Source organism: Vipera ursinii, assembly GCF_947247035.1.
Source record: "Vipera ursinii genome assembly, chromosome: 1".
In the NCBI taxonomy this organism is placed as follows: domain Eukaryota; kingdom Metazoa; phylum Chordata; class Lepidosauria; order Squamata; family Viperidae; genus Vipera; species Vipera ursinii.
This window is the reverse complement of record NC_139512.1, coordinates 36011319-36039286: the sequence shown is the minus strand read 5'-3', so window position 1 is coordinate 36039286 and position 27968 is coordinate 36011319. Positions and strand designations below refer to the sequence as shown.

Genomic DNA, 27968 nt, shown 5'->3' with positions numbered 1-27968 from the left:
CACAGCTGACTTGGTGCAGATGGATTTCGTTGCTGGAGCTATTGGAGGTAATAAATAATATGGTGGTATTTGATGAAGAGAGACCATTGTTATTTCTCTGATATCATGGGCATATTCTAGCACAGGGGTCAGCAACCTGAAACAGTGAAAGAGCCACTCGGAAATGGTTCCCTCACAAAAGGAAAAACTGGGAGCTGCAAAAAATGTGTGGGCATGCATGTACATGCGCACATGCGCAGAACAGGGTTTGACTGAAGAGTGGAGCCAAGGCGAGATATACACCTACCCTGCATATTTTAATTGATTGGTTGAACTTTTTTAGTCCCACTTTTTTTTGGGGGGGACTACACATAGCAGAAGACTGGGAGCCGCAGGAGATGGCTGAAAGAGCCGCATGCGGCTCCAGAGCCGCGGGTTGCAGACCTGTGTTCTAGCACTAGAGCTAGAGTTTTGGGACATCCAGGAGTGAGAACTTAACCAGGCAAGAAGTTAACTGAGGATAGTAGCAGATTTGGGATCAGTGTCAATAGTCCTTCTACATTTGATTCTTTAATATGATTATGTATTTCCTTTCTATCCTTGTAGTCCATCCTTGTTTCCAACACAATCATACATTACTTCATACGTTGCTCTTTGTTTTAGTTTTTCACCTTTCTTTTTGAGGATCTAATCTACTCCATCTGATATTTATTTTTCTGGTTTCCCCTCTTAGCCCAGTTACTCTTTTAAATGTATTTTAATTCACAATTCTATTCTTACTGAATTGTGCAAAATACTACAACATATTTCTTTTCAGTGATTGCTCACTTTTTATTTTGTCCACAATAATTTAAAACCCACTTCCCCTTCCCCTTCCCTCCCTATTAAACAATTTTTTTCTCACTGTGCTCCATTTATTTTTGTTTATTTTAATATACTCACGTCTATTTCTATCCAAAAAGTAGATCACAGCATGCACTTAAACACAGCTATTTTCACTTCTGTAGACAAATATTCATTCCTTTCAATAGGTCACATATTATCTACTATCTTTCTGATAATGTTTGCATATTTTAAAATTTCTTCAAGTATTTTCCCATACTCACTAGCTTCAAAACAGTGGGTACAACTAAATAATCCAAGCCCCAACCTTTTTGTTTATGTGTAATGCATGCAAGGCACATTTAAAAAAGAGCAGGGCTTTGACAGCTGATTACACCTGCCATTTTAAAACCAGTGTTACTGTGGATGCCCTGTATAATTTTACTGTTCTATTTTTTATTGTTTATGTATAACTTGTAATCATTCACTTCATTTCTCCGACAACCACGGTTACCTTACTTTTCCATACAGTAACTTTTCAGATCATTAGTTGTGAATCATACAATTTATCTAATAAACATTGTAAACCATTTGGGTTCTCAACCACTATTTTCATACATGTATATTCATGCTCTGGAATATCATGCCCCTAATATTACCCCAAATATTTCTGATACACATCTTCTTACAGTAACTACATTAAGAAAGGGACATCACACATCCCTGCCTTATTCCAAAGTCTGTGTTGTATCATTTACTAAATATAAAATTTGTTTGTGTGTATGTTTACTATCTTTACGTACCACTTATATCACATTCAGCAACCATTTTTCAAGTCCATATTAATAGAAAGCATTCCACAATTCAACCTGATTCTGTTTATCATAAGCATTTTTCTATACTAAAAAATGTACAATAAACCTTCTCATATTTCTGAATGACCTGCTAAAGACCACTTACCTTGCTCAAAGAAAGCATAAACAGATTTTCCCACATTTTCCTGACTGTCTCCTCTCATAACCCTTTTGATCAAAATTCTGCCCAAAACCTCTTCAGCCATACTTAGCAAACTCATCCTTCTGCAGTTTTTCCATTGCATTCTTTCTTGTTACTTTTCCCTCTATAGACTGGAATCATAATGGTATTCTTTCAATGGCCTAGGCACAACCGTCACACACATTAAACAAATTGTTTAGCTATAAACAAATTGGATTACTATTTTAGTCTTCTTCCAATTATATCATCTGCATTTCTAGCTTTACTATTTTTTACTTTTTTATCATTTCCATTCCATCTCTTCCACAATTTTCTCACTTCAATTTCATCGCAATAATTCCATCACATTTATTTTTAATTCTTCACTCTGTTGCATGCTTCTTTTCATCTGAAACATCAAACTGCATTTCAATTGATCATTGAAGTTAAAATGCATGTTTGTTGCCCTCACTATTGTTTATTGGAACAATACATTCAATGTACATTGATAACATTTGTCCTGATTCGTCCTTGTGCTGTGCTATAAATTAGGCTGGACTTAATTACTTCTAATGTTTTACTATAATTGTCAAGAAATTATTGGAAAAAATGCATTTGATGCTGTGATTTCTGGAGAGGATGACATGTATATAAATGAGGAATTTTACCAATTCTGTAAAAGTAGAAATGCTATTGACCAATCTGTTCAATGTTCTGGCAGCTACTTTTCAGCCTTTGCTCCATTAGCTCTTTTGGCTATTCTTTGAGACATTACCAGTTTAGTACTGATTAATGCATTCTAGAGAATGCCATAGTTCAGTGCTCCTAGGACCGCATGATTCAGCAGATAAGACTCTATGTTTAAAAAATGTTCATCTGTGATTTTTTAAAAATGTCCCCCACACAGAACCTAACCAATTTAAAGAGTGGAAACTTCATGAGTTTTTCTTTTTTTATTCTCCCTGTTGACAACTCTTAATATAAAACTAGGCCAAGCAAAACCCATGGTTAAACTTTATATGTTCACTTTCCTTATTTATGCTCAATTAGGCTGAGTCAAAGTGAAATTTTAAATATTTACTGTATTTTAGAAAGAAATTTTTATTGCAAAGCTAACTATATGGATTATGACTTACAGTTAAGATGGACCAAGGTTAAATCATATTGAATTCAAAAACTGTTGCCAATATATGCAAACTTCTGTGCCATCCCAAGGGATGTCAGATATCAAAGACTTATTTGGATTATTCTAGGACAGATAAGAAATATCTCCTTTTCTATTTTTACTTTATTTGTGAGTGAAATGGTTGAAGTGATATTGACCCAAGAAATAAAAAGGGAATATTTGATATATAGGGCATGCCAGTTTGGTCTAGTGGTTAAGGCATCAGGCTAGAAAATGGGAGACTGTGAGTTTTAGGTCCATCTTATGCATGAGAGACGGCTGGGTGACTATGAGCCAATTATTCTTACTCAGGCATACTCTCATTGGGAGTACGTTTGCTGCCATGAGTTATTTATAAAAAATAACTAACTAACTAACTAACTAACTAACTAACTAACTAACTAACTAACTGAACGAACAAACAAACAAACAAACAAACAAACAAACATAAAATGCAAATCATTTTTCCTATAAAATGTTTTACAAAATCATTTGTAAACCAACTCTAGATACATATCAGAAGACAAAAGTCTATTTGTCAGTTTGAAACAATTTAAACTTAGCATAATGTTTACCTAAAAGAGAAAAGTCCCTTATCTTTCCCAGTTCAGAAGTTCTCTCACTTTTCCTTTTGGCTAAATATGGCATTTATATATTACATTTTCATCTCACCTTTATTTACAATAACATTCTAAACCACATTGTATTGTCTACTCAACCTTATTTGCAACTTACCTATAGACCATGGGTTCCTTTTTAATTTATTGAAATATGCAGAAACCATGCTAGGCAGGATTCATGAACTTCAGGCTTAGCCTTTTCAGTCACAGATATTCATAAAATTTTTCCTTCATCTTGTAGAGCAGGGCTTTTCAACCGGTGGTACGCGTACCACCAGTGGTACGCGAACCCCTGGCTGGTGGTACGTGAGCCCAGCCTAGCTAATTACAGTGGGGGAGGGAACGAGTCAAAATGGAGTCACACAGACCTGGAGATCAGCTGGAGCTACAAAGCTTGCCAGAATCCCCAGGATCTGTGGCGACATGCTAATTGGAGCTTCTGGTGCACCCGGAAGAGAAAAGGAAGAGGGTGGAGAGAAGAAAAAGTATAAAAGGGGCAGACCAGTCTCTTTTCAGAGCAACAGCGAGTGGAATGGCGAGCGAGGAAGGGTGAGTGAGCAAGTGGTGTGTTTGGAGGGGAAGGGCTAGCAAGCGAACGGCTCCTGCCCAGCTCGCTTGCGGAAAACATACTGCTTGCTACGTGAAGCCCCAGGATCAGCGCCAGGTAGCCCACTGATCCTGGGGCTTCACGTAGCAAGAAGCCTATTTTCTGCAAACGAGCCGGGCAGGAGCCCGCGATCAGCTGAGCCACGCTCAGAAGTCGTGCTCAGAAATGCTGATCCCAGGCTCCTGCTTGCGGAAAAGAGGCTGCTTGCTAAATGAGCTGGGCAGGAGCCCAGGATCAGCGTTTCTGAGCGCAACTTCTGAGCACGGCTCAGCTGATCCCAGGATGCTGCCCAGCTCACTTAGCAAGCAGCCTCTTTTCTGCAAGCAAGTGAGCTGGGCAGGAGCCTGGGATCAGCTGAGCCGTGCTCAGAAGTTGCGCTCAGAAACGCTGATCACGGTCTCCTGCCCAGCTCGCTTGCGGAAAAGAGGCTGCTTGTTAAGTGACAAAGAGGGAGAGAAAGAAAGAAAGAAGAAAGGGACAATGGGAGAGAGGGAGGCACCCACCCCAGTCCCACTCCCCTCCACCAGAGATCCACAGATTCCCCCGAGTGATGAGCTGGCCACACCCCCCCTGGCCATTGATCACATGACTCTGGGATACTGAATGTTATAAGTATGAATCAGTTGCCAAGCATCCGAATGTAAATAACATGATCCTGGGGATGCTGCAACAGTCATAAGTGTGAAAAATGGTCATAATTCACTTTTTTCAGTGCCGTTGTAACTTTGAACAGTCACTAAATGAATTGTTGTAAGTCGAGGACTACCTATACTTTATCATTTTTTCCTCTTTTTTGGTCAAGTTTTTGACAACTTGTTGGGTGACTGGTGGTACTCGGATATTACCTTATCCTAAAAGTGGTACAATGGGCGAAAAGGTTGAAAAGCCCTGTTGTAGAGCAGGTGTGTCAAACTGCTGGCCCGTGGGCTGGATGCATGTCACATGATGTTGCGAGTTTGACACCCCTACTGTAGAGTGACAGAAGACTTATATATTGAAGCTAAGTATGCCTTTGATTAGAATATTTGCATTGGCAATATTCCATTGCCTTTAGGACTTCCATGGTGAATTAAATTAATTACAGAATGTGGAGAGATATTTGTAATGTAAATGAATGTGGAAAGTTGTTTGTAATATAAATAATCAGATTGGACTTTATACAACATTTTGCAAAGGGGTTGAAGCAAGATCAGTTTAAACCTCAGATACTAGAATAACCCTACCCACTCTCAGTACAGAGTTTAAGTCTGATTTAGAGCAGCTTACATTTACTATACAAAAGCAATGTAGTTGGTGCTGCTGATTCTGTCATTGGATGCACACAAGAAGACAAAACCCTATTTTCTATTTGAAACAATTTAATCCAATTATACCCTGAACAGATGCGATAATGGAAAAGAAAATTTTCTGTGCTCCCAACAACATGGCCTCATTGTCTTAGAAGAGAATGAATATATTTACTCCAGGTCTTTATTTAAGTACTCAGCTTTACTATGGGATATTTTGCCAACTGGAGAAATTGTAGCCACCTCATGTGTGTGTTGGCTACATGTGCAGAATTATATTAGGAATGGTCTTTATTAACTGGCCTCTTCTTCTACACTAAGTTACCACTAACACACAACACCAGTGCTTCTTTTTAAAGCAATTGTGCAAGCTGTTTAGAGTCAAAGTGAATGAAAAAGTACTCGTAGAAGTTCTTATAATAAAACAAATATGATTTCTTAAAATGTCTGTATTCAGGCTACCACTAAGAAAAATAAGGGCAGAACAAGCATGCATAAATTCCCCCTAAGATGCATGAGCTCCTCCTTGCAGGTGTTGGAGCAGCAGGGCAAAACAAAACAAAATCAGATTCAAAGAAACCAAGTTTATGAATGCTTGTGCAATATGTATTCCTGAGCAATTCAGCCATAGCCCAGCATGGGTGTGGTCTGGTGGGAAGAGGAAGAATGGTTTCCACATCTGTTCTATTCACCTGGCCCTTCCTGCATGATCGTATCCTTTGACTTCTCAGGTACCTTTGTATTTACCTTTATATTTATTAGAACACAGAATAATACAGTTGGAAGGGACTTGGAGGTCTTCCTAGTCCAACCCCCTGCTACAAGCAGGAGCCCTATACCACTCAGGACAAATGGCTGTCCAGTCTCTTCTTAAAAACCTCCAGTGATGGAGCCCCACAACTTCTGGAGGTAAGCCATTCCACTGATTAATTGTTCTGGCAGGAAATTTCCCCTTATTTCTTGGTTGGATCTCTCTCTAATAATCTTCCACCCCTTAGTTCAGACATGTCAAACACAAGGCCCGGGGGCCGGATCCGGCCCGTGAAGTGGTTTCATGTGGCCCGCGAAGCCATCCTGGAAACAGTGAGGGAACGGCCCCCACTGCCTTGGCCCTGGCCCAGAGACCCTCCTTCTGCCAGAGACGCCCAGATCTGTCCCACTCCTGCCCAGGCCCCCATAGGCACCCTTGATGCGAACGATGTAGAGCTGGCCACGCCCACCCAGTAGGCCATACGCACTTTAGCCACGCCCACCCAGTAGGCCACACCCACCCAGCCCCCTGAGGGCAACCGCAATGCTGATGCGGCCCTCAATGAAATTGAGTTTGACACCCCTGCCTTAGTTCTTGACCTGCCCTCAGGTGCTTTGGAGAATAAGTTGATTCCCTCTTTGGGTCAGCCCCTCAAGTGCTGGAAGACTACTATCATATCAGTCCTAGTCCTTCTCCTCATTAAACTAGACATATGTAGTTCCCTCAAACATTCATCATATGGTTTGACCTCCAGTCTCCTAATCATCTTTATTGCTCTTTTCCACACTGTTTCTAGATCTCAACATCTTTTTGCACTGTGGTGACCAGAATTAGATGCAGTATTCCAAGTATGATCTCACCAGTGCTATATAAAGCAGTACTATCACGTCACATGCTCTTTGGGGGCAGCTGCAGCACACTGCTAGTTCATACTTAAGTACATGTTTCTTAATTACTCTTTTTTTTGGTTAAAACCACTGCCACCAACAGTGACAGATTTTCAGGACTGAAGATTCCAATTCTGGATGCTTTTAAATGTGCAGATAATTTGCCATTCAATTGCATTAGAACTGAGAACTGGCAACAAAGCTAATCTTTCAAAAATCCAAATCCACTGCGGTTCAAGACTTTCAACACTTGAATATTCAGGATGCCATTTTCTCTAGAGAAAATATTATCTTGAAATATAGCAAGAAAGTATCAATGTGGTGCATACTGAGAAACTATCATGGATGTCTCTGTTCTTTGTACTCCAAATAAAAATGGTAATACTGTGGTGGGAAGTGGGGAAGGAAGAGGAGAATGCTTCATTCCAATTGGGCATTAAAAATTAAAAGGGTGCCCACTGGGACACATTGTAAGGGTTGTATGGACCATACGTTTCTGGGGTTGAAAAACGTTCATTGACTTAACAGACCACTGCACGATCAACTGCAAGATTATTTAAAAATGTCAGGAATGGAACAGCCTGGTAGCTCTGAGCTAAATGGCTGCTCTGGGCAATTACCAGATGCTGGAAGGGAATGGACATGCCAAGCCATGCAGCCAATCAAAATTGGAGCTGCTCCTAGAATGGAACATCTGCTCTGAAAGGCTTAGTTTTGAACTGAAGCTGGAAAACACAGGCATGGGATACATTTGTAAAGTGCTGGGAGTAAGAAGAAGATAATAGCATTCATTTGTACAAGCAAGAAGTGACGGGCCTGTACTAGGGATGGGCCAGACAGAAAGCACAACTTTGCCCTAAATCAGCCTAAACTGATGCCCTCTAGTTACTATTTATAACAACTCCACTACTTTAGCTATTGGTTTTGTTGTCTAAGGATGACGGTAAGTTAGCCCAACATCTAGAGGGTACCAGTTCAAGAAAGCTGCTTGTAGACAGATGTCAGGCTAAAAGCTCTTATATTCAGAAATGGAAGTATTACCATTTCCAGTCCTTGCTTTATAACAAGTGGCACTGTTAATGGAGATTGCACTAAATAAATATCTCTATTGCATATTTGTTACATATATAACAGAATAACAGATTTGAAAGGGGACTTGGAGGTCTTCTAGCCCAACCCCTTGCTCAAGCAGGAAACTCTATACTATTTAGATAACTTCTGAAGAAGGCATTCTTCTTGAATTTGACAAATTCTGGTCCTTGATCATCCAATGAGCTTTTGTATAGTACAAACAGTTCTCTCTAAGGTACTGAGAAAATAAAAGGAGGAAGAAGGTCATAGCAGTGAGGAAACTGAACTTACTGAAATCAAACTGAAAGTAATACTGATTTGTTATCCAGTTTTAGGGAGGTAATCAATAGCAAATAATAGTATTTATTTCTTAATCTGGAACTCAGCACAGAGTGTTTACAGACTCCATTCATAATAAATTTGATAACATACAGTGTGTCCTCATTTAGCAGCTGTCTTGCACAGTGATCATCTGTAGTTATGACAGTGATGAAAAAGTAATTTTGCGACCAACCATAGCATTTATGACCTTTAAAGGTGTGTAAAACAAAGAAAAAGCTGAAGTAAGTTCATAAGCACAGTCGTGGTTTCACTTAATAATTGCTTCCCTTAGTGCCCAAATAGCTGATCCCAATTGTGATTGCTAAATGAGGACTACTTGTATTAAGCAGCTGTTGTCTGAAGTTGGTCAAGAATTAAAAAGCACACCTAAGAGAGGTCAGGAGGAATGTGTTCCTGGTAAAAAACCATGAGTTCTTGGAGGTAGAAAACTAGTCAGAATAATTATGATGAGCTTATTCAGGAATACATTTTTCCTGTTGAGAAATTATACAATTAGGGATATGAGAGAATTTGCAAGAATTTATTCTATGCAGCTTGATTCGTGTAATTACTAATTCAGGTTAGAGTTCCTTCAAAATACTGTGAAATATCTGTTTATTATTTTTGACCGTTCTATACCTTCAGGTTATGTGATTGAGGGACAGTTATTTTGATCCTTAAATAACTGGTTTATATGGTCCACTAAATGATTATTTGACATTAGGAATTCCCTTTCAGTGTGAACAGGCTAGAATTAAGTATGTACTGTTTGTGTAATAAATTTCTTCAGCTGTTGTACTTCGTCACAATCTCCTAAATTTTTGAACAAAAGTTGCACCTGCAAACTGTAAGACTAACTCTATCTCCACCCCCATCTGTTTTAACAGACTGAAGTATGTTCAGGTTTCAGTTTATGATCCTATATTGCACGTGACGTGTCATGACATATTGTGACTTTTTTCCCATTGCCAGCAATGGGGTGGGTACAGTTTTGGCGTGACGCATCCGGCCCATGGGCTGGCAATTTGACACCTCTGCTATATTGTAAGCATCATTACAAAAGCTTTACAGGAAAGAGGAACCCAATCTCTTCCACTTCTTCTTTCCCAGTCTATTCACCCAATTTCTGTGAAATCCTTAATCAGGTATACTTCCAAAATAAGAGCCAGCTGGGAGATGCAAGTATCAAGTCACCCATTTTCAGTTGGTCAAGGAAAGTGCTAGTAAACATATACTCTGGGAACAGCTGAGGATTTGTGCTATTTCCATGAATGCATTTTGCTTGACAGATAGAAACAAGAAGATGAAGGTATGTTATCACTGTGGAGAAACTCAAAGAGGAAGGCATAGCAAAAAATATAGTCATTAGAAGCATCACTGAAGTATTTATTCCCAAAAGAAGGAATATTATGGAAATCCCGCATTTTGGCAAAGTGAAAATAAAGTTGTGGGTTTGGTTTCTTTCTAAAATTACATTTGGAAGGACATTTTAAAAAAAGAACAGGGACAGTAATGTCTATAGCAAACCACAGTACTGCAAAAATGAAGACATATGCACATCATCACACAAATGCTTCCTTTATGTACTTGCATCCCAGTGTCTGATGCAAGTATGTAGGTCACAGCATTTGCACAATTACATAGTCATATTTACCGTTTGGCCCTCTTCCCCCCTCTGTTCCCACATATTCATGAACAAGGAATCTTAAGGCATATGTTGACAGATTGATAGTATGGTTAGTGCTAATGATACCAAGCCTCATAGGTAGTTCATAGACATGTGGAAGACAGTACTATATCTTAACTAGAAATATATTAAATAACTTGCCTATGGAGATTCTCAGTCTTCCAGGTCATAGTTATATCCCAAAGGCGATTTTTCACAAGGCAACTGGACTTTCTTATTTTTCTTTGAAGACGTTTCGGTTCTCATCCAGTCAGTCAGAGCTGAAGAAGCTTCTTGGATGCAAAACGAAACGTCTTCAAAGAAAAACAAGAAAGTCCTGTTGCCTTGTGAAAAATCGCCTTTGGGATACTAAATAACTTGTAAACTTTTGTGCTCCATCTACTTCACACTTGCTAAATTTTGATGGACAATTCATGCTCATTGTTCTAATGATTCTTTATGTCAGACATGGATTGGGAAGTTCTTCAAGCAGAGATCATCAAATAGATGACTGTAAAAATGACTACGGTATAAGGAATACTCACTTGGTATTGAATGATGTCCCTCTCCTGAATTAGAACTAGTAAAGGTAAAGGTAAACGTTCCCCCGTGCATGCGTGCTAGTCGTTTCCAACTCTAGGGGCCGGTGCTCATCTCTGTTTCAAAGCTGAAGAGCCATAGTCATGTGGCCAGCATGACTAGACGCCAAAGGCGCACGGAACGCTGTTACCTTCCCACTGTAGTGGTCCCTATTTTTCTACTTGCATTTTTACGTGCTTTCAAACTGCTAGGTTGGCAGAAGCTGGGATGAGTAACAGGCGCTCACTCTGTTACAAGGCACTCGAGATTTGACCCGCCAAACTGCCTACCTTCTGATCGACAAGCTCAGTGTCCTAACCCACTGAGCCACCGCGTCCCTTGAATTAGAACTATGTATATATAAAAAAGACAATTGAAAATATTAGATTCATAATTTCTTTTCCCCCTCTATTAAATTATTGGTTTCTTGTTGCATGTATCTAGGATATTATGATATATTATGATAAGAAAGCAACTGTCCTAAAACCATGCTTTATTTATATCTCATTTTTTTCTCATAAGAATGTACATGACAGATCTTCCCTAATTCTATCCCCACCATAGGCTGATAAGGCAGGCTGGGTGAAAAACAATGACAAGTTATCCAGTGAGCCTCAATTGTGAAGGATGTAGAAATAATCCTGTGTACAGGGACAGAATGAATGAGACAATAAGGGAGGAACTGCAGGAATGGTTACAGAATCCCGAGAAAGAAGAAAATGTGAAAAAGAAACTCAAAATAACTCTGCTTTCATTTTGTTTCATATAAGGGCATAGAAAAAGTTGAATAGGCCTTCAAGATTTTGATATGCTACCATATGTCATTAAGGCACCTCCCTTCCCTACTGGTTTCTTGACTGACCTTCCTCAGTGTGCTCACAGTAGTTGAATGGAGACTAAGTCTACTAAGTCTTCCTAGTCCACATCCAGCACTTCAACCCCTACAATAAGTTATTTTAGAGAAAGTTTCATAATATATACCTACTTAAACTGTTAATGGAAATAGAAAATTTACTCATGGATTGTATGACTTGTTTGTTTTTCTTCTCCAGCTGCGTTAGCAGCTCAAATTTTTCAGACCCAGAGACTATTTTGGGCCATAGAAGTGTCTGATGGTGGTTATATTTGGAGTGTGGAAATAAGTTATTTTACAATAAGTTATTTTAGAGAAAGTTTCATAATATATACCTACTTAAACTGTTAATGGAAATAGAAAATTTACTCATGGATTGTATGACTTGTTTGTTTTTCTTCTCCAGCTGCGTTAGCAGCTCAAATTTTTCAGACCCAGAGACTATTTTGGGCCATAGAAGTGTCTGATGGTGGTTATATTTGGAGTGTGGAAATCCCTTGAGACTGTTTAAAAGCTATATAATTACTGTCATTCAGGGCATACTAGAAGAGGTCAGTTGATATCTAGAACAATATTATTAAGACCAACATGGGGCATATTTTTTCATTTTCTCCCTTCTTTCATTTATACTTTATGCTTGGGTTGTCTTCTATCACTATTTCCATTAGCAAACTTGGTACTCTTCAGGGAGAACACATAATATAGCAAGGGGAAAATATTCCCATGATTCATCAAATTCCTAGGCATGTCAAAGTAGAACATCAACCACAGACCATAAACACCCACACACCCAGAATAAGCCAATAGGAATAGAGTAGGCTCAATACCATAGCTGCTAGAAGCCATAGTACGTTTAAGTATCAACTGAGAAAAATGGAAATGTAGGAGAAATGAAAAAAGGAAAAAAAAACCTGCTAAATAAAAGCAAAGGAATAGCAGCTAAACAGGAAACAGCTTTACAAAACCCAGACAGGAAGAATGCTGGAGTAATGGAGAGTTGTAGCAACAATATCCCATTGCATCATACTAACTAGCATTATTACTGTCCAATGGATATTTTGCAAATAAGAAATAGGCACAACTGAATAGCCTTCAGCATTAAACAGATACAAATAAGGGAAGATGTCTCTTAACCAGATGGCTGTTAAAAATGAGAAATATTGTGTAGCATCTTGTTGTAAATGTCAGTAATGTCTAGCAACTTATTTTTACAAATGGAATAGAAACAATGTGAGATCTTTGATTTTTTTAAAATTTGCTGAATGAACTACCACAAGATGTCTGCCTTCCCACCATTTTTTCATATTTGTTAAGCACTGGTATTTATCTCTAGTAAACTAAAATTCATAGAATTTTCTGGTTTCTTTATTAAGATTTCCCTTTCCTCCAGGAATTCAAGGTGGTATGCATATTGCTTCTCCAATCTGAGGTCATTAACTCTTCCCATCCACACAGTATAATTTGTTTTCTCCTTTCCCAAGTTGGTTTCAGAGTTATGAATATAAGCTTAATGCATGATAAATTAAAGACAAAGATAATCTTCACAATCTGGCTGCATTAGTATTTGTATGAGTATTTAACCCCAGGCACATTCTGCAGTGCACTTTGGGGATGCTCACATCTAATTGTATTTTGTTGTACAAACTGCGTGGTGGGTTAAGGTGGGAGAAAGTCTTAACTTCCATAGCCCATCAACAAAGTACATACAAACAATAATTTCAAAGTAAGAGGGAGGAGTTTGGTACATAAATGTGGAATATGCATGGGATGGGTTGGGAAGCTTTAATGTAGTAGCTTGAAGAATGTGGTCTCTCTTCCATAGGCTTGAACATATTTAATTATAACATTTCCCAAACAAATTCACGTACCATTATCTGTTTCAGGTGGTGTTAGTGCTGCAGTAGGTTATCCATTGGATACAGTAAAGGTACGTCAGCCAGTCTCTTAAAAGTACTATTTTGTGTATAATCCCTACCACATGGCAAACTGTATAGGTCTCTTCTTTGTGACTAAGTTAACACTTTGTTTAGCTGATCCTTTGCTTAATAAACTATATTTTACAATCCACAGTGACTGGGTGCACATAGAGTACCATGTCAAAAGCAAACAAATCATATAATGGCTTTGTTTGGTTCAGGTAGACAATGACTCAGAGTGGTTCACAATGAAAGGAGTTTATTCAATACACATAAGTCAACTGACAACTGTCAAATGTTTCAAGCTTTTATAGTAGAACTGTTTAAACTGTAACCAATCATCAATCACTATTTTCCCGCTTCTTTGCTAATGTAACCAATAGTTGCACCAGAATCTCCCGCTTCAAGAACCTACTTTTGCAACCTGCTATTTTACACGTTTGCAACTATTTACAGACACAACACCCCTTACCCCCCAGTTGTTGTTATTAATTGACATAGTCTCTTAAATATTTCGGTGGCCTATGGACTCTTGAAGGATATCTATTGCTTTGGATACCTAAGTCATTTCTATCAGATTGTCTGCTTGGCTGACTTACACTGGTGGACCTGGACTCTTGGCTAATTGGCTCAGATGCTTCTCTGCTAACAAGTTGTGGTTGTTGTTGTGTTTGATGTTCAGCTATTGCTGGCCTGCTCAAAGGGGGCAGCTCCCAGTCAAATTGACTGTGTTGTTGTTGGTTAGCTGTGGACGGACTGGTTTGCATTTCTGCTTCCCCACTAACTGGCAAGTTGTTATCAATAAGCCCTGATGCAATGTTCCCCCCATGTATACTTTGATTCCCCTCAACTGGCATACAACCAATAGTTCTCTTCCTTAGCTGATCTATATGTCTTTTGCTAACCCTGTTCCCTTCCCCCTCAATAGTGTAAGACAAAGGTCCCAATATCTCAGTGACCACCCCTGGGACCCATTTGTCTCCTTGTGCATAATTCCTAGCCCAGACTAGGTCCCCAATTTTGAATGATCTGTTTGGAATGTCCGGTTCCGCACTTGATGGTAGTCTGTCAGGATGTAACCTGTCCAGTTTGGTGGTTAATCTTTTCCCCCACCTCATTTCTGCTGGGCTTTTTCCGGTAGCCGTGCACGGGGTCGAATGTTGGGTCAGCAAGAATTCTGCCAGTCTTTGGTGCCAATCGCCACGGATGATTCTCTTTAATGCATCTTTAGTGGTCCTCACATTTCGTTCAGCCAAGCCGTTGGTGGACGGGTGGAAGGGTGCTGATGTCGTGTGTTTAATCAAGTTGGCCCTGAGGAAATCCTGGAATTCAACAGAGGTGAATTGGGGCCCATTATCTGACACAATTACATCAGGTAACCCGTGAGTGGCAAAGAGGCCCCTTAAAACTTGTATTGTTTTACCAGAAGTCATTGAACTGACGGGTACTACCTCTAGCCATCTAGAGAAACTGTCTACTACTACTAGAAAGGTTAACCCCTGGAAAGGTCCAGCAAAATCAATATGAATCCTGGACCAAGGATTCCTGGCTAACTCCCACTTATGAGTACGTGTGTGTTGCAGCTCAGGCCTAGAACATTGACACAAATAGCAATTAGAAACACATTCTTCAATGTCTTTGTCAAGTCCTGGCCACCATAAGTGACTCCTAGCCAATGCCTTCATACGTACTATTCCAGGGTGCCCCTCATGTAGTTCTAATAAAATTGTGGGTCTGTGGATTTCGGGAATGACAACACGGTTTCCCCACAGAACACATCCCAAATGGGATGACAGTTCATCCTTTCTTCTAAAATAAGGAATGTACTTGGCATCCGGGTTAGTACTTGGCCACCCACTAAGGACCCAGGCCATAATTTTGTTTAGGATATGGTCTTTATTTGTTGCTGCAGCTATATCGTTAGCGGTTAAGGGCCAATCAGGAATGTCCTGTAAAGACATTATTTGTCCCACAGGGGCAGGGTCTTCCTCAGTGATATTTAATGGCAGTCTGCTAAGGGCGTCAGCATGTCCCATTTCCTTGCCAGGTCTGTGTTGAAGGGAGAATGAATATGCTGAGAGGAAAATTGACCACCTCAGCATTCTGGGTGACATTATTTGGGGTGTCTGTTTATCAGTGGTAAACAGTCCCAATAATGGTTTATGGTCAGTGAGTATGGTAAAGTTCCTACCATAAAGGTAATCATGGAACTTTTTTACTCCTGCCACGATTGCTAATGCTTCCCTATCAATCTGTGCATAATTCCGCTCTGCTTTAGTAAGCGTCCTGGAATAATATGCGATTGGCTTTTGAACACCATGACTGTCCAAGTGGCTGATAACAGCCCCCACGCCATAAGGTGAAGCATCGCAAGCTAAATAAATTGGTTTATTTTCAATAAAATGGGTTACTGTTGATTGGCTAGAAAGAATGTCTTTTAATGTTTGGAAACTAACTCTATGTTTGTTAAGCCACTGCCACGGGGTCTTTTTATCTAAAAGTCTATGAAGAGGTTCTGCTATGGCAGCTTTGTGTGGCACAAATGTGTGGTAAAAATTAACTAAGCCAAGGAAGGCTTGTAATTCAGCCTTGTTTTTTGGTTCTGGTGCCAATTTAATTGCCTTGATTTTATCAGGGGTAGGATGAATTCCATTTTTGTCTATCCTAAATCCTAGAAATTCAGTGGACTTAACCCCAATGCAACATTTTTCCTTTTTTAATTTCAGTCCAGCCCTCCTAAACCTTTCCAATACCTGTTCCAGACGCTCTGCTAATATTTCTTCATTTCTTCCAGCTATCAGGACATCATCAAAATAAGGGCATACACCAGGTATGCCCTTTAAGGTCCTCTCCATCACTTCTTGAAAGATGCCAGGAGCTGCTGCAATACCAAATTACAGTCTGTAGACTCGGAACGCCCCCTTGTGGGTAACTATCGTCTGAGCTTCAGCAGCCTCTTCAGAAACAGTTAATTGCAAGTACGCCTGCGCCAAGTCTAACTTGGCAAATATGGCGCCGTCCTGTATCGTGGTGAGGACCTGCTTCACCGTCGGGACCGGGTAAGCGTGTTTTTTCATTCCAAGGTTCAGGGTGGCTTTGTAGTCAGCACAGATCCTCACATCCCCGTTAGGTTTAAGGGGTGTGACGATCGGCGTTTCCCACAAACCACCCTCGACTGGTTCTAAGACGCCTTGGCCTACAAGCTTATCGAGCTCGGCCTCGATTTTTTGCTTCAGGGCGAAAGGCACCCTTCGGGCCTTAAGCCTGATGGGTTTAACCGACGGGTCTAGATTAAATTTAATTGGGGGCCCTTTGTATTTACCTAAAGACCCATCGAATACGTCTGCGAATTCATCGCAGACTGATTCGAGGGTCTTATTTTTAATAACTGTGTTTATTCCCCCTATCCAAATGCCCAGGGCAGGAAACCAGTTAAGGCCAATTAGACTAGTCCTCTGGCCTTCAGTCACTATTAAATCTAAAGCTCCCTTAAACCCCTTAAATTTAACACTAAGGGTAATTTTCCCTTTAATTTTTATTGGTTTTTTTTGGAAGTCGGTCAATTGGATTTTGGTTGAACTAAGTGGAATTTTTCTGCCACTTATTTGTTCAATCATTTTCAAGGTTTCACTGGATATTATGGACACTGAGGCCCCTGAATCAATTTCCATCTTGCAAGGAACCCCTTGCAATTGGACTATGATTTTTAATTTTCCTTCCGGAAAATTATTAATTTTTCCCTTCCTACTATGATTGACTCGCGCCACCTCCCCACGGTTCAGAAATTTAGCCCACGGTCTAGGGGTCTCTTTGCCACTATAGTAAGGGTTACCTTACCTTTGGGCCAAACGTCGACTTCATGTAGGCGATTGTCGCGTGCACGACCCCTGCAGATGGCTTGGATGTGGCCGGTCTTCCCACACGATCTACATCTGGCGGTACGAAATCTGCAAGTTGCGCGGGGATGGTTGCCCCCACAGCTGCCACACCGGTTGTCGTTGTCGCGCGGTCTCGTTGCGGTGTCTCTCCATTGCCGTTGGGTCGCTGTCACTTGTCGTTGTGGTGTTGCGGTTTGGACTCGGCGGTTCGGTTCAGGCCCGTCACTTCGGGATGGTTTTGGCGCCATTTTCCCAAATCGTCTGGTGACCTCGGCGATGTCCTCTTCCCATTGCTGGTCCACCTCCCCGCAGTCCACAAGGCCTTCTTGATTGATTTCGGCAGACACAGCCATGCTACTATGGGGGGGGGTCGCGATACCCGGTGGATTCATACGTTAATAGTTCGTCCAGTACTTCTTGCAAATCACCGGTGGGCTTGGCGATTATTCTATTTTGTAGATTCTCATCTCGCAAGCCCAGTACCACTCGGTCCCGAATTCTGATTTCCAAGTTGTCATACTTGCATCGTACTGCGGCTTCTCTGACTGCCGCAACGAATTTTTGAATCGATTCGCCCGGCCTCTGGCTCCTTTTTTCAAAAATACGACACCAAAAGAGTTCGGATCCCCTTGGCGTGAAATGTACTTTTAGTTTAGCTAACAGATCGGCATACGGAACACTTGAGACCGGCTGTGGCTGACAAAGTCCTACAGCGATCCGATATACTGGTGTGCCGCAAATTGTCAGTAACGCCGCCGCCTTTTTCCGGTCGTCCGTTATCCCGTTAACAAGCAGGAAACCTTCGACCTGTCCTATATATTCTTCCCAGTCCTCTGGGAAGCTTGGGTCGAATTCTTTTAAGGACCCGATTTGCGCCATTTGGAGGATTGTTGATTCCGCCACGGCCGCTTATGGTTGACTGTGACTCTTTTCAAATTTGCCGCCTTTGCGCAGCTGTTCCGCTGAACCTTCTCTGTCTGCCGTCGATCCCACCTTCGTCGCCAGTTGTTTGGTTCAGGTAGACAATGACTCAGAGTGGTTCACAATGAAAGGAGTTTATTCAATACACATAAGTCAACTGACAACTGTCAAATGTTTCAAGCTTTTATAGTAGAACTGTTTAAACTGTAACCAATCATCAATCACTATTTTCCCGCTTCTTTGCTAATGTAACCAATAGTTGCACCAGAATCTCCCGCTTCAAGAACCTACTTTTGCAACCTGCTATTTTACACGTTTGCAACTATTTACAGACACAACAGGCTTAGTTCATTGTGTACAAGTTTTTTTAAAAATTTCAGGTAAAAGCTCTTGGGTGAGTTAAAGAATTTAGCAGGAAGATTTCCAAAATTCACCCTCCTAATCCCATTGGTGCTTCAGAACCATAATAGACAGTTACAGCTCTGTTACTTGCAGTTAACTGACCCATACATGACCCTGGGTTTATAAATTGAATTATAAATCCTCCCCCCTATCCTAGATTTACACAACATGCTAGGCCACAATGTGGATGGCTACTTGAAAATGTGCTTGGCTGATTTAGTGTGTTGCATAAATACTGCTTGAGCTATAGATCTCCACTTTTCTTCTTCAAAAACAAATGTTCTGCACCTTTAATATAATGTTCCTGTTCTTATTGTTTGTAAACAAAATGTATGTCTCATAACATGCCCAATTGTGGTACTTCTGTTTATACATTTGATGTGTATAGTGGATTGCTTTACTTTGCTTTGGTAGGTGAGAATTCAGACAGAAGCACACTATCGTGGAATATGGCATTGTATGAGAGATATATATAGAACTGAAAAGGTATGTATCTAAGAATAGTACCTATAATTAGCATGATCAAAGAATCCTTTTTTTTTGCTTTATTACCTCTTAAAAAGCCTGACAATATTCACAAGAAAAATCTATAGATTTGTATGCAGTTCCAAACAATTTTAAAAATTAGCAGATTCATTCTACAGCTGAACACATGCCAGGTGTAGGGAACTTTTCCTCAATTACCTTTAGACTTCAGTTCCCATCAACTGCAGCCAAGATGGCCAATGATGAGGCATTATAGAAGTTGTAGTCCAAAATGTCTAAAGGCCCCCAAATTTACTAAATGTAATTTCTTACAGTGTAATGTGTAGCCACATAGAAAGAATATAAGATTTGTCTAAAAGGAATGTTTTACCTCGCTGTTTTTAGTGACTTTCTATTTAGCCAGCTTGGGTCCATCAGCCCAATTCATGTCACAGGGTTGTTGTGGGAAAAATAGGAGGAGGAAGGAGTATTGTGAGTGTTCACTGTGTTATTTATAAAAATAATAAAAGTGGGAAATAGAGTAATATAAAATAATTATGTGTGCCTACAGCTTTTTTTTAGCCTTGCTTAGCAACAAAATCTGAAACTATTAGGTTATACTCACTTTGTTGCTTGCAAGGAATCTTATGCTTTTTATTTTATTCTAAAAAGGTATTTTGCTCGTTTTTCTTTTCCATTCAGGTGCCAGGTTTCTTCAAAGGGATTTCAATGACAGTTTTAATGGCATCACTGATTTCATCATTTTCATTTGGAATCTATAAAAACTTCCTTTATGGTATCTGTAGATTACGATATGGCTCTGCAGACAGAAAGCCATCAAAAGTGGATATATCTTTTGCAGGTTGTGTTACAGGAGCTGTCCGGGTAGGTTAAAAGATAAAATAATATGGGGTGAATCTATCTGTGTGCTGAGGGAACAGGATTTGTCAGCATCGCCTATTTATCTCCAAAACTTTAGAAGTGAGTGAACAATCTGTGGTCCCAAGTTCCTTTTTGTGGCCTCTGAGCACTGTAGTTTCCAACTGTTTAGATGCAGAGAAACTACTAAAGCTCCATTCTAAACTCTAAAATGCATGTAATACGTTAACTTCCCTAAAACTGAACTAAATCAGAAAAACCCTTGCCCTTCTCAGGTATATGATCCAACTTTTTCAGTGTGAACCTCTCACACACACCCTGAAATATTAAGCAGGTCCTCCCTGCTACTAAAATGTTACCTATTCCTCTAGACCAGGGGTGTCAAACTGCTGGCTCACGGGCTGGATGCATCATAGTGAAACTGCGTCCACCCCATTGCCGGCAATGGCAAAAAAGTTGCGATATGTTGCGACACATCACATGACATTGGGAGTTTGACACCCTTGTGTCTGTTAGAGAAAATTTTCAGAGCAGATATGCCAAATGCAAACATGATTGGAAAATATAGGAATATATTTTGATCAAAGCATCAGATATGATACATGAAATTGTATCTTGCTGCCCAGGTTCTGGGCAGCAAGATCTGATTCTAATATATATCCTAACTCTAATCTATAATCTAACTCTCTTAATTATATGCTCTAGGTTGTGCTAATATCACCTGCAGAAATAGCCAAAGTAAGACTGCAGATCCAGAAAGAGCCATATTCCTTAATAGGATCATCTCATCCCTTTGACTTCAGACCTAAGTATCAAGGTTCTTTGCATTGTTTGAGGACAATAGTGAAAGAAGAAGGCCTTGCAGGTCTGTACAAAGGATCTTTGGCTCTGTTGGGCAGGGATTGTCATTCATGTGGAGCATATTTTCTCACCTACTCTGTCCTGTGTGACTGGCTTACTCCAACCGGTAAAAACAAACCAGGTATGTGCATTAAATGGGAATCATCTGTTTCAGACGCTTTAGATGTCTGTCTTGCCTGTTGTGTCATGACAGCTTGACATGTATTCATTTTTACCTTGCATTTTTTTTGTCACCCTGTGGTATACAAACTTTTTAAAGCATCATTAAGGATACTGCAGGTAGAATATTTCCATCTTTTGAATAAAGGCTGTCTTTCCTCAGATGTCTGCCAGAATTTACACGGCCACGCATTTTTGCACTAGGGATGATTTCAGAGAGGTGTAGGCTCGATGTTCCTCTGCCTGATCCCAGATATTGCAAATTCTCATATTCAGCTTACACAGAGTTAAATGAAGCAATTTGTCAGGATAACTCTTGGAGAACTTCTTCTTTATATTTAATTTTAGTCCCATTTTTCCACTATGCTCCTTGATTTTTATAAATAGATGTTGCAAATCCTTTGCATATAAAACAAGGTAAAATAAGCTTAATGATAATTCACATAAATTACACAGGTTGTGTAACATACTTAAAGTGCTTGTTACAAAATTCTGTTTGAACTCTTATGAAACTGGTTGACAGAGGCTGTGTCCTCTGATGTCATTCACCAGCTTTTCTTGGATAACAGGTTTTTTTTAAAGCTTTGCTTCTTGAATGTACGGTAACTAATGCTGTGCATTTAAAATTTAAATTATTAAATATGCACATATTTTGCAAAAGTTTATAATTTATTGTAAAAGTTGACATACAACTTTAAGTTTCTGTATCAACCCATTTCTGAAACAGCAAGAATTGTGCAAGGATTTTTCAAATGACGATTTATTTTTTTATCATTTTATGACTTGGTGAGAACAAAGGGAAGTTGTATGAAGTGGTATATAGATAAGGTAGAAGCATGGATGATTTACAAGCCTAGAAAAGTTTGAAGGGCTTTATTAAATGGTGTTGATCTAAACTTGGTTTAGCTGTTTTGGCCTAATATTGTTTACCAGGAAAGGGAATGGTGTGAAGGATATGTATATGCTCAATAAGTCTGGAAAGAAGGGATGAAAAAGGTAAAAAAAAAAAGAAAAGACAAATCTTGAGACAGCAGCCTTCATCACCCCTCCTTAATTCTGTGGGTGATTGCCAAAATCATATTAGGTCTTAAGTAGAGAGTACCCTAAAGTAAAAAAAAAAGGATTTGTGTATTACTGTGCAAAGAAGCTCTCATCTATGAAAGTGAAGGAAAGGTATAATAAATACAGGAGTATCCACCTTTCTGAGTACGAGGCATAGAAAATGATTATTCATTATGGTAGGAAAATGAGTTAAGATTTCTTTTTGCTTGCCTTAAGGGTTTTCTTTTGGTTCAATATCCTTGCTTGACAAATACAATTTGTCAGAAGAATAATAAATAATAATTTAATTTGTATTTGAAATTGCATGGGAAGTACGATGGTAAAAGTGTGAACTCAGATTGCTTCCCACTATTATTACTTTCACTAATAGGGTTGCAGGGTCATTCTGGGGTCAAGTATCTTATAAACAAACAAATAAATGAACAAATAAATATTACAGCCCACCCTCTTCCTACCTATTGCCCTCCAAATTACCAATTACCAGAATTTCTAGCCAGTATTCCCAAAGCACTGAGGAAAAGCTGATATTCTGGCTAACAACTTCTTGTAGTGGATTACAAAAGTGTAATAAAGTTTTATTTAAGGTAAAACTATAACAACTTGAGCCTTGAAGAAAATACCTGTTTCCCCCTCACTGGAATGTTGCCTTGCAGGAAAAAAAACCCCTAATAATCTGGCTCTCACACTACATTTAAATTTACATTGTAAACAGATTATTCAAGTCTGTGACACAATCCTGTACCTTAATTTAACAGAAAGTCATAAAAATCAACCCCTTAATGGATTACAGCCTTGTCATGGTGAAGGGGCTTGCGTAATTCAATGAAGCTATGAGCTATGCCGTGCAGGGCCACCCAAGATGGAAAGGTCATAGCAGAGAGTTCTGACAAAACGTGATCCACTGGAGAAGGAAATGGCAACCCACTCCAGTATCTTTGCCATGAAAACCCTATGGACAGTACCAAAAGGCAAAATGATATGACGCTGGAAGATGAGCCCCTCAGGTCGGAAGGCGTCCAATATGCTACTGGGGAAGAGCAGAGGGCTAGTACTAGTAGCGCCAGAAAGAATGAAGCGACTGGGCCAAAGCCGAAAGGACGCTCAGCTGTGGATGTGTCTGGTGGTGAAAGGAAAGTCCGATGCTGTAAAGATTTTTTCTCCATAGGAACCTGGAATGTAAGATCCATGAATCAAGGCAAGCTGGACGTGGTCAAACAAGAGATGACAAGACTGAACATCGACATCTTAGGTATCAGCGAACTAAAATGGACAGGAATAGGTGAATTTAATTCAGATGACCATCAGGTATACTACTGCGGACAAGAATTCCTCAGAAGAAATGGAGTAGCCTTCATAGTCAATAAAAGAGTAGGAAAAGCAATACTGGGATACAATCCTCAAAATGACAGAATGATCTCAGTTCGAATCCAAGGCAAACCATTCAATATCACAGTAGTCCAATATCACTATGCCCCAACCACCGGTGCTGAAGAGGATGAAATTGACCGGTTCTATGAAGCCCTACAGCACCTTATAGAACTAACACCAAAAAATGATGTTCTTATCATCATGGGGGATTGGAATGCTAAAGTAGGAAGCCAAAAGATAACTGGAATAACAGGCAAGTTTGGCCTTGGAGTACAAAATGAAGCAGGGCACAGGCTGATAGAATTTTGTCAAGAGAATACGATGGTCATAGCAAACACTCTTTTCCAACAACCCAAGAGACGGCTCTACACATGGACATCACCAGACGGTCAACACAGAAATCAGATTGACTATATGCTCTGCAGCCAAAGATGGAGAAGCTCTATACAGTCAGTAAAAACAAGACCAGGAGCTGACTGTGGCTCAGACCATGAGCTTCTCCTTGCAAAGTTTAGGCTTAAACTGAAGAAAGTAGGGAAAAGCGCTAGGCCAGTCAGGTATGAATTAAATCATATCCCTGTTGAATATACAGTAGAGGTGACAAATAGATTTAAGGAATTAGATCTGATAGACAGGGTGCCTGAAGAACTATGGACAGAGGTTCGCAACATTGTACAAGAGGTAGCAACCAAAACCATCCCAAAGAAAAAGAAATGCAAGAAAGCAAAATGGCTGTCTGAGGAAGCTTTGCAAATAGCTGAGGAAAGGAGGGAAGCGAAAGGCAAGGGAGAAAAAGAAAGATATGCCCAATTGAATGCAAAATTCCAGAGAATAGCTAGAAGAGATAAGAATGCCTTCTTAAATGAACAGTGCAAAGAAATAGAAGAAAACAATAGAATAGGGAGGACCAGAGATCTTTTCAAGAAAATTGGAGAGATGAAGGGAACGTTCAATGCAAAAATGGGCATGATAAAGGACCAAAATGGCAGAGACCTAACAGAGGCAGAAGAGATTAAGAAGAGATGGCAAAATTACACAGAGGAACTATACAAGAATGAGCTTAATGTCCCTGATAATCACAATGAGGTGGTCACTGACCTCGAGCCAGACATCCTAGAATGTGAAGTGAAGTGGGTCTTAGAAAAGCTGAGCAACAATAAAGCTAGTGGAGGTGACAGTATTCCAGCTGAGCTATTCAAAATTTTAAAAGATGATGCAGTAAAAGTGCTACACTCAATTTGCCAGCAAATTTGGAAAACTCTACAGTGGCCACAGGATTGGAAAAGATCAGTTTACATTCCAATTCCAAAGAAAGGCAGTGCCAAAGAATGTTCAAACTATCGCACCATTGCACTTATTTCTCATGCTAGTAATGTTATGCTTAAAATTATACAAGCTAGACTTCAGCAGTATGTGGATTGAGAACTACCAGAAGTACAGGCAGGATTTCGAAGAGGCAGAGGAACTAGAGATCAAATTGCCAACATACGCTGGATCATGGAGAAAGCTAGAGAGTTCCAGAAAAACATCTACTTCTGCTTCATTAACTATGCTAAAGCCTTTGATTGTGTGGATCATAACAAACTGTAGCAAGTCCTTAAAGAGATGGGTGTACCAGATCATCTTATTTGTCTCTTGAGAAACCTATATGCGGGCCAAGAAGCAACAGTGAGAACTGGACACGGAACCACTGATTGGTTCAAAATTGGGAAAGGAGTCTGGCAAGGCTGTATACTGTCGCCTTGCCTATTTAACTTATATGCAGAGCACATCATGAGAAAGGCAGGGCTAGATGAATCAAAAGTTGGAATTAAGATTGCCGGAAGAAATATCAACAACCTAAGATATGCAGATGACACCACTCTAATGGCAGAAAGTGAAGAGGAACTGAAGAGTCTCTTGTTGCGGGTGAAGAAGGAGAGTGCAAAAGTTGGGTTGAAACTAAACATTAAGAAAACCAAGATCATGGCATCTGGCCCTCTCAATTCCTGGCAAATAGACGGGGAAGAAATGGAGGTAGTGACAGATTTTATTTTCCTGGGCTCCAAGATCACTGCAGATGGGGACTGTAGCCAAGAAATTAAAAGACGCTTGCTCCTCGGGAGGAAAGCCATGGCAAATCTAGACAGCACACTAAAAAGCAGAGACATCACCCTGTCAACAAAAGTGCGTATAGTCAAGGCTATGGTCTTCCCAGTTGCAATGTATGGCAGTGAAAGCTGGACCATAAAAAAGGCTGAGCGCCAAAGAATTGAGGCCTTTGAACTCTGGTGCTGGAGAAGACTCCTGCAAGTCCCTTGGACTGCAAGGCGATCAAACCGGTCAATCCTAGAGGAGATCAACCCTGACTGCTCTTTAGAAGGCCAGATCGTGAAGCTAAAACTCAAATACTTTGGCCACCTAATGAGAAGGAAGGACTCACTGGAGAAGAGCCTAATGCTGGGAAAGATTGAGGGCAATAGAAGAAGGGGACGACAGAGAATGAGGTGGCTGGATGGAGTCACTGAAGCAGTAGGCGTGAGCTTAAATGGACTCCAGAAGATGGTAGAGGACAGGAAGGCCTGGAGGAACGCTGTCCATAGGGTCGCGAAGGGTCGGACACGACTTCGCAACTAACAACAACAACAACATAAAAATCAAAATGAGATGAAGACAGTGAACTTTATTTGGAATTTTTCAGAGAACAACTCAGTCCAGTGAAGGTAGTATTTGATCGCCTTGCAGTCCAAGGGACTCGCAGGAGTCTTCTCCAGCACCAGAGTTCAAAGGCCTCAATTCTTTGACGCTCAGCCTTTGAAGAGGGAGGGAAACTACTATCACATGCCTACTTAAAAAGGGGAAGGATGATGATTAATAGACTTAGAGAACTTCTGGAATGCCTCTTCTTGTGCTTCACAATAGGAATGTCAGCAGTGGTGGGATTCAAATATGTGAACAACCAGTTCTCTGTGTGGATGCCACTTCCGGAAGTCCATTCTAGGCCCGAGCAACAAAAAATTAGCTACCGGTTCTGCCAAAGTGGTGCGAACCAGCTGAATCCCACCACTGAATGTCAGGCCTTTTGGGCATGAACTATGGAAAGCAGGTCAAAAAGGCATTATGACATTTTTATTTTAGCTATGCCCTTTTTTCTAATAGTCTTAATATAAGATACATGATATGAAGAGTTATATCAATGTAGCAAATTATCTCAAATTCTTAATATTCAGATCTGGTTATAAGTGGTTACTCTATAATGTGTTTAAATATGGTTATTTATATGGTCTGTCCCAATATCCAGGATTCAGAGGGGCCAGCCAGATGACCTTGAAAAATGTTTGATATCCTCCATGAATTTCTTTAATTTCTTTTTGACAGCCATATTAGGTTACTATCATCAAATTCTGTAGTCACACATTTCATAATTCCTGTGTGTGTACATGTGTGTTTTTGTGTTAGATGGAGTTTAATTTGATAATGAGGACTGAAGGTCTTGGCTTGGGAAAACGACACAGTGACTCATGTTTTGCCTTGAAGTGATATTTTATGAGGATTATATTAATTTACATAGTGCTTTATTTACCCAAAGGAAGATGACACTGAGTTTGAGATGATTCTCTCTCAAAAAAGAAGATAAAAAACAAAAACAAAAAACTTGTCAAACTTCACTACTTTTATTTTCAGCCAATATAAGAAATCCTCCTATGTTAAGGTGGGAAAAATGGCTTTCTTTGAGGTACTTATAGTAGCGTTAATAGAAAGTTTGGGATATCTTTTTTACCAACATTTGAATTTTTAATAATTTTGGAGTATTAATGATAACTTACACTATTTATACTTATGTTTACAGACCTGTGGGCTGTGCTTTTATCTGGGGGCTGTGCTGGTGTTCTTGCCTGGGGTACAGCAACCCCAATGGATGTAATTAAAGCCCGAATGCAAGCAGATGGTGATGGACAGCGTAAATATACTGGACTAATGCATTGTGTCAGAGACAGCATAAGGGAAGAAGGAGTAAGAGTTCTTTTTAAAGGCCTTGGACTAAACTCGCTTCGTGCATTTCCTACAAATATGATGATATTCTTAACTTATGAAGTTGTTCTTAGGCTTGGGAAACGTTTGGAGAAATGAAGATTTTATTTCAGCATCGTTCTATAAGTGGTTGCCTATTTTTAAAGCCAATTTATTTAAATACTTTTTCAGAAAACCCTTGTGATGATAAATTATCTTTATGTTTGCAAATCTCAGAACTGGATGTGTGCATTAAACTTTATTATCCACTCAATAGTTGTTGTTTTTTTTGCGTGGGGGGGTTTACTTGTGTAGCCTGAGGAGAAAGAATTAGGATGCTTTTATTTTATGAACCATAACTGTGAACAAGTTAGAATGAAGTTCACATTGTTAGAATGTGTTACATTTAGCAAACAAACAAAAATGACTAGGAGCTGAAGGCCCGCTGTAGCTCATTCTTTTAATCAATCCAAGAGGGTCAGAAT

At 39.9% G+C, this 27968-nt stretch overlaps 1 protein-coding gene across 1 annotated transcript; it reads left to right on the top strand.

Moving 5' to 3' along the window:
- Positions 1 to 19: 19 nt before the first annotated feature.
- SLC25A47 (solute carrier family 25 member 47) lies at positions 20 to 27742 on the top strand (the record flags this gene model as incomplete). The annotated part of the gene is made up of 6 exons (XM_083359034.1): positions 20 to 47; positions 13466 to 13509; positions 19114 to 19185; positions 19867 to 20049; positions 20749 to 21025; positions 27323 to 27742. 6 exons carry the CDS (start codon positions 20 to 22, stop codon positions 27601 to 27603), a joined length of 885 nt encoding a protein of 294 aa, XP_083215160.1. The 3' UTR covers positions 27604 to 27742.
- Positions 27743 to 27968: the final 226 nt, after the last annotated feature.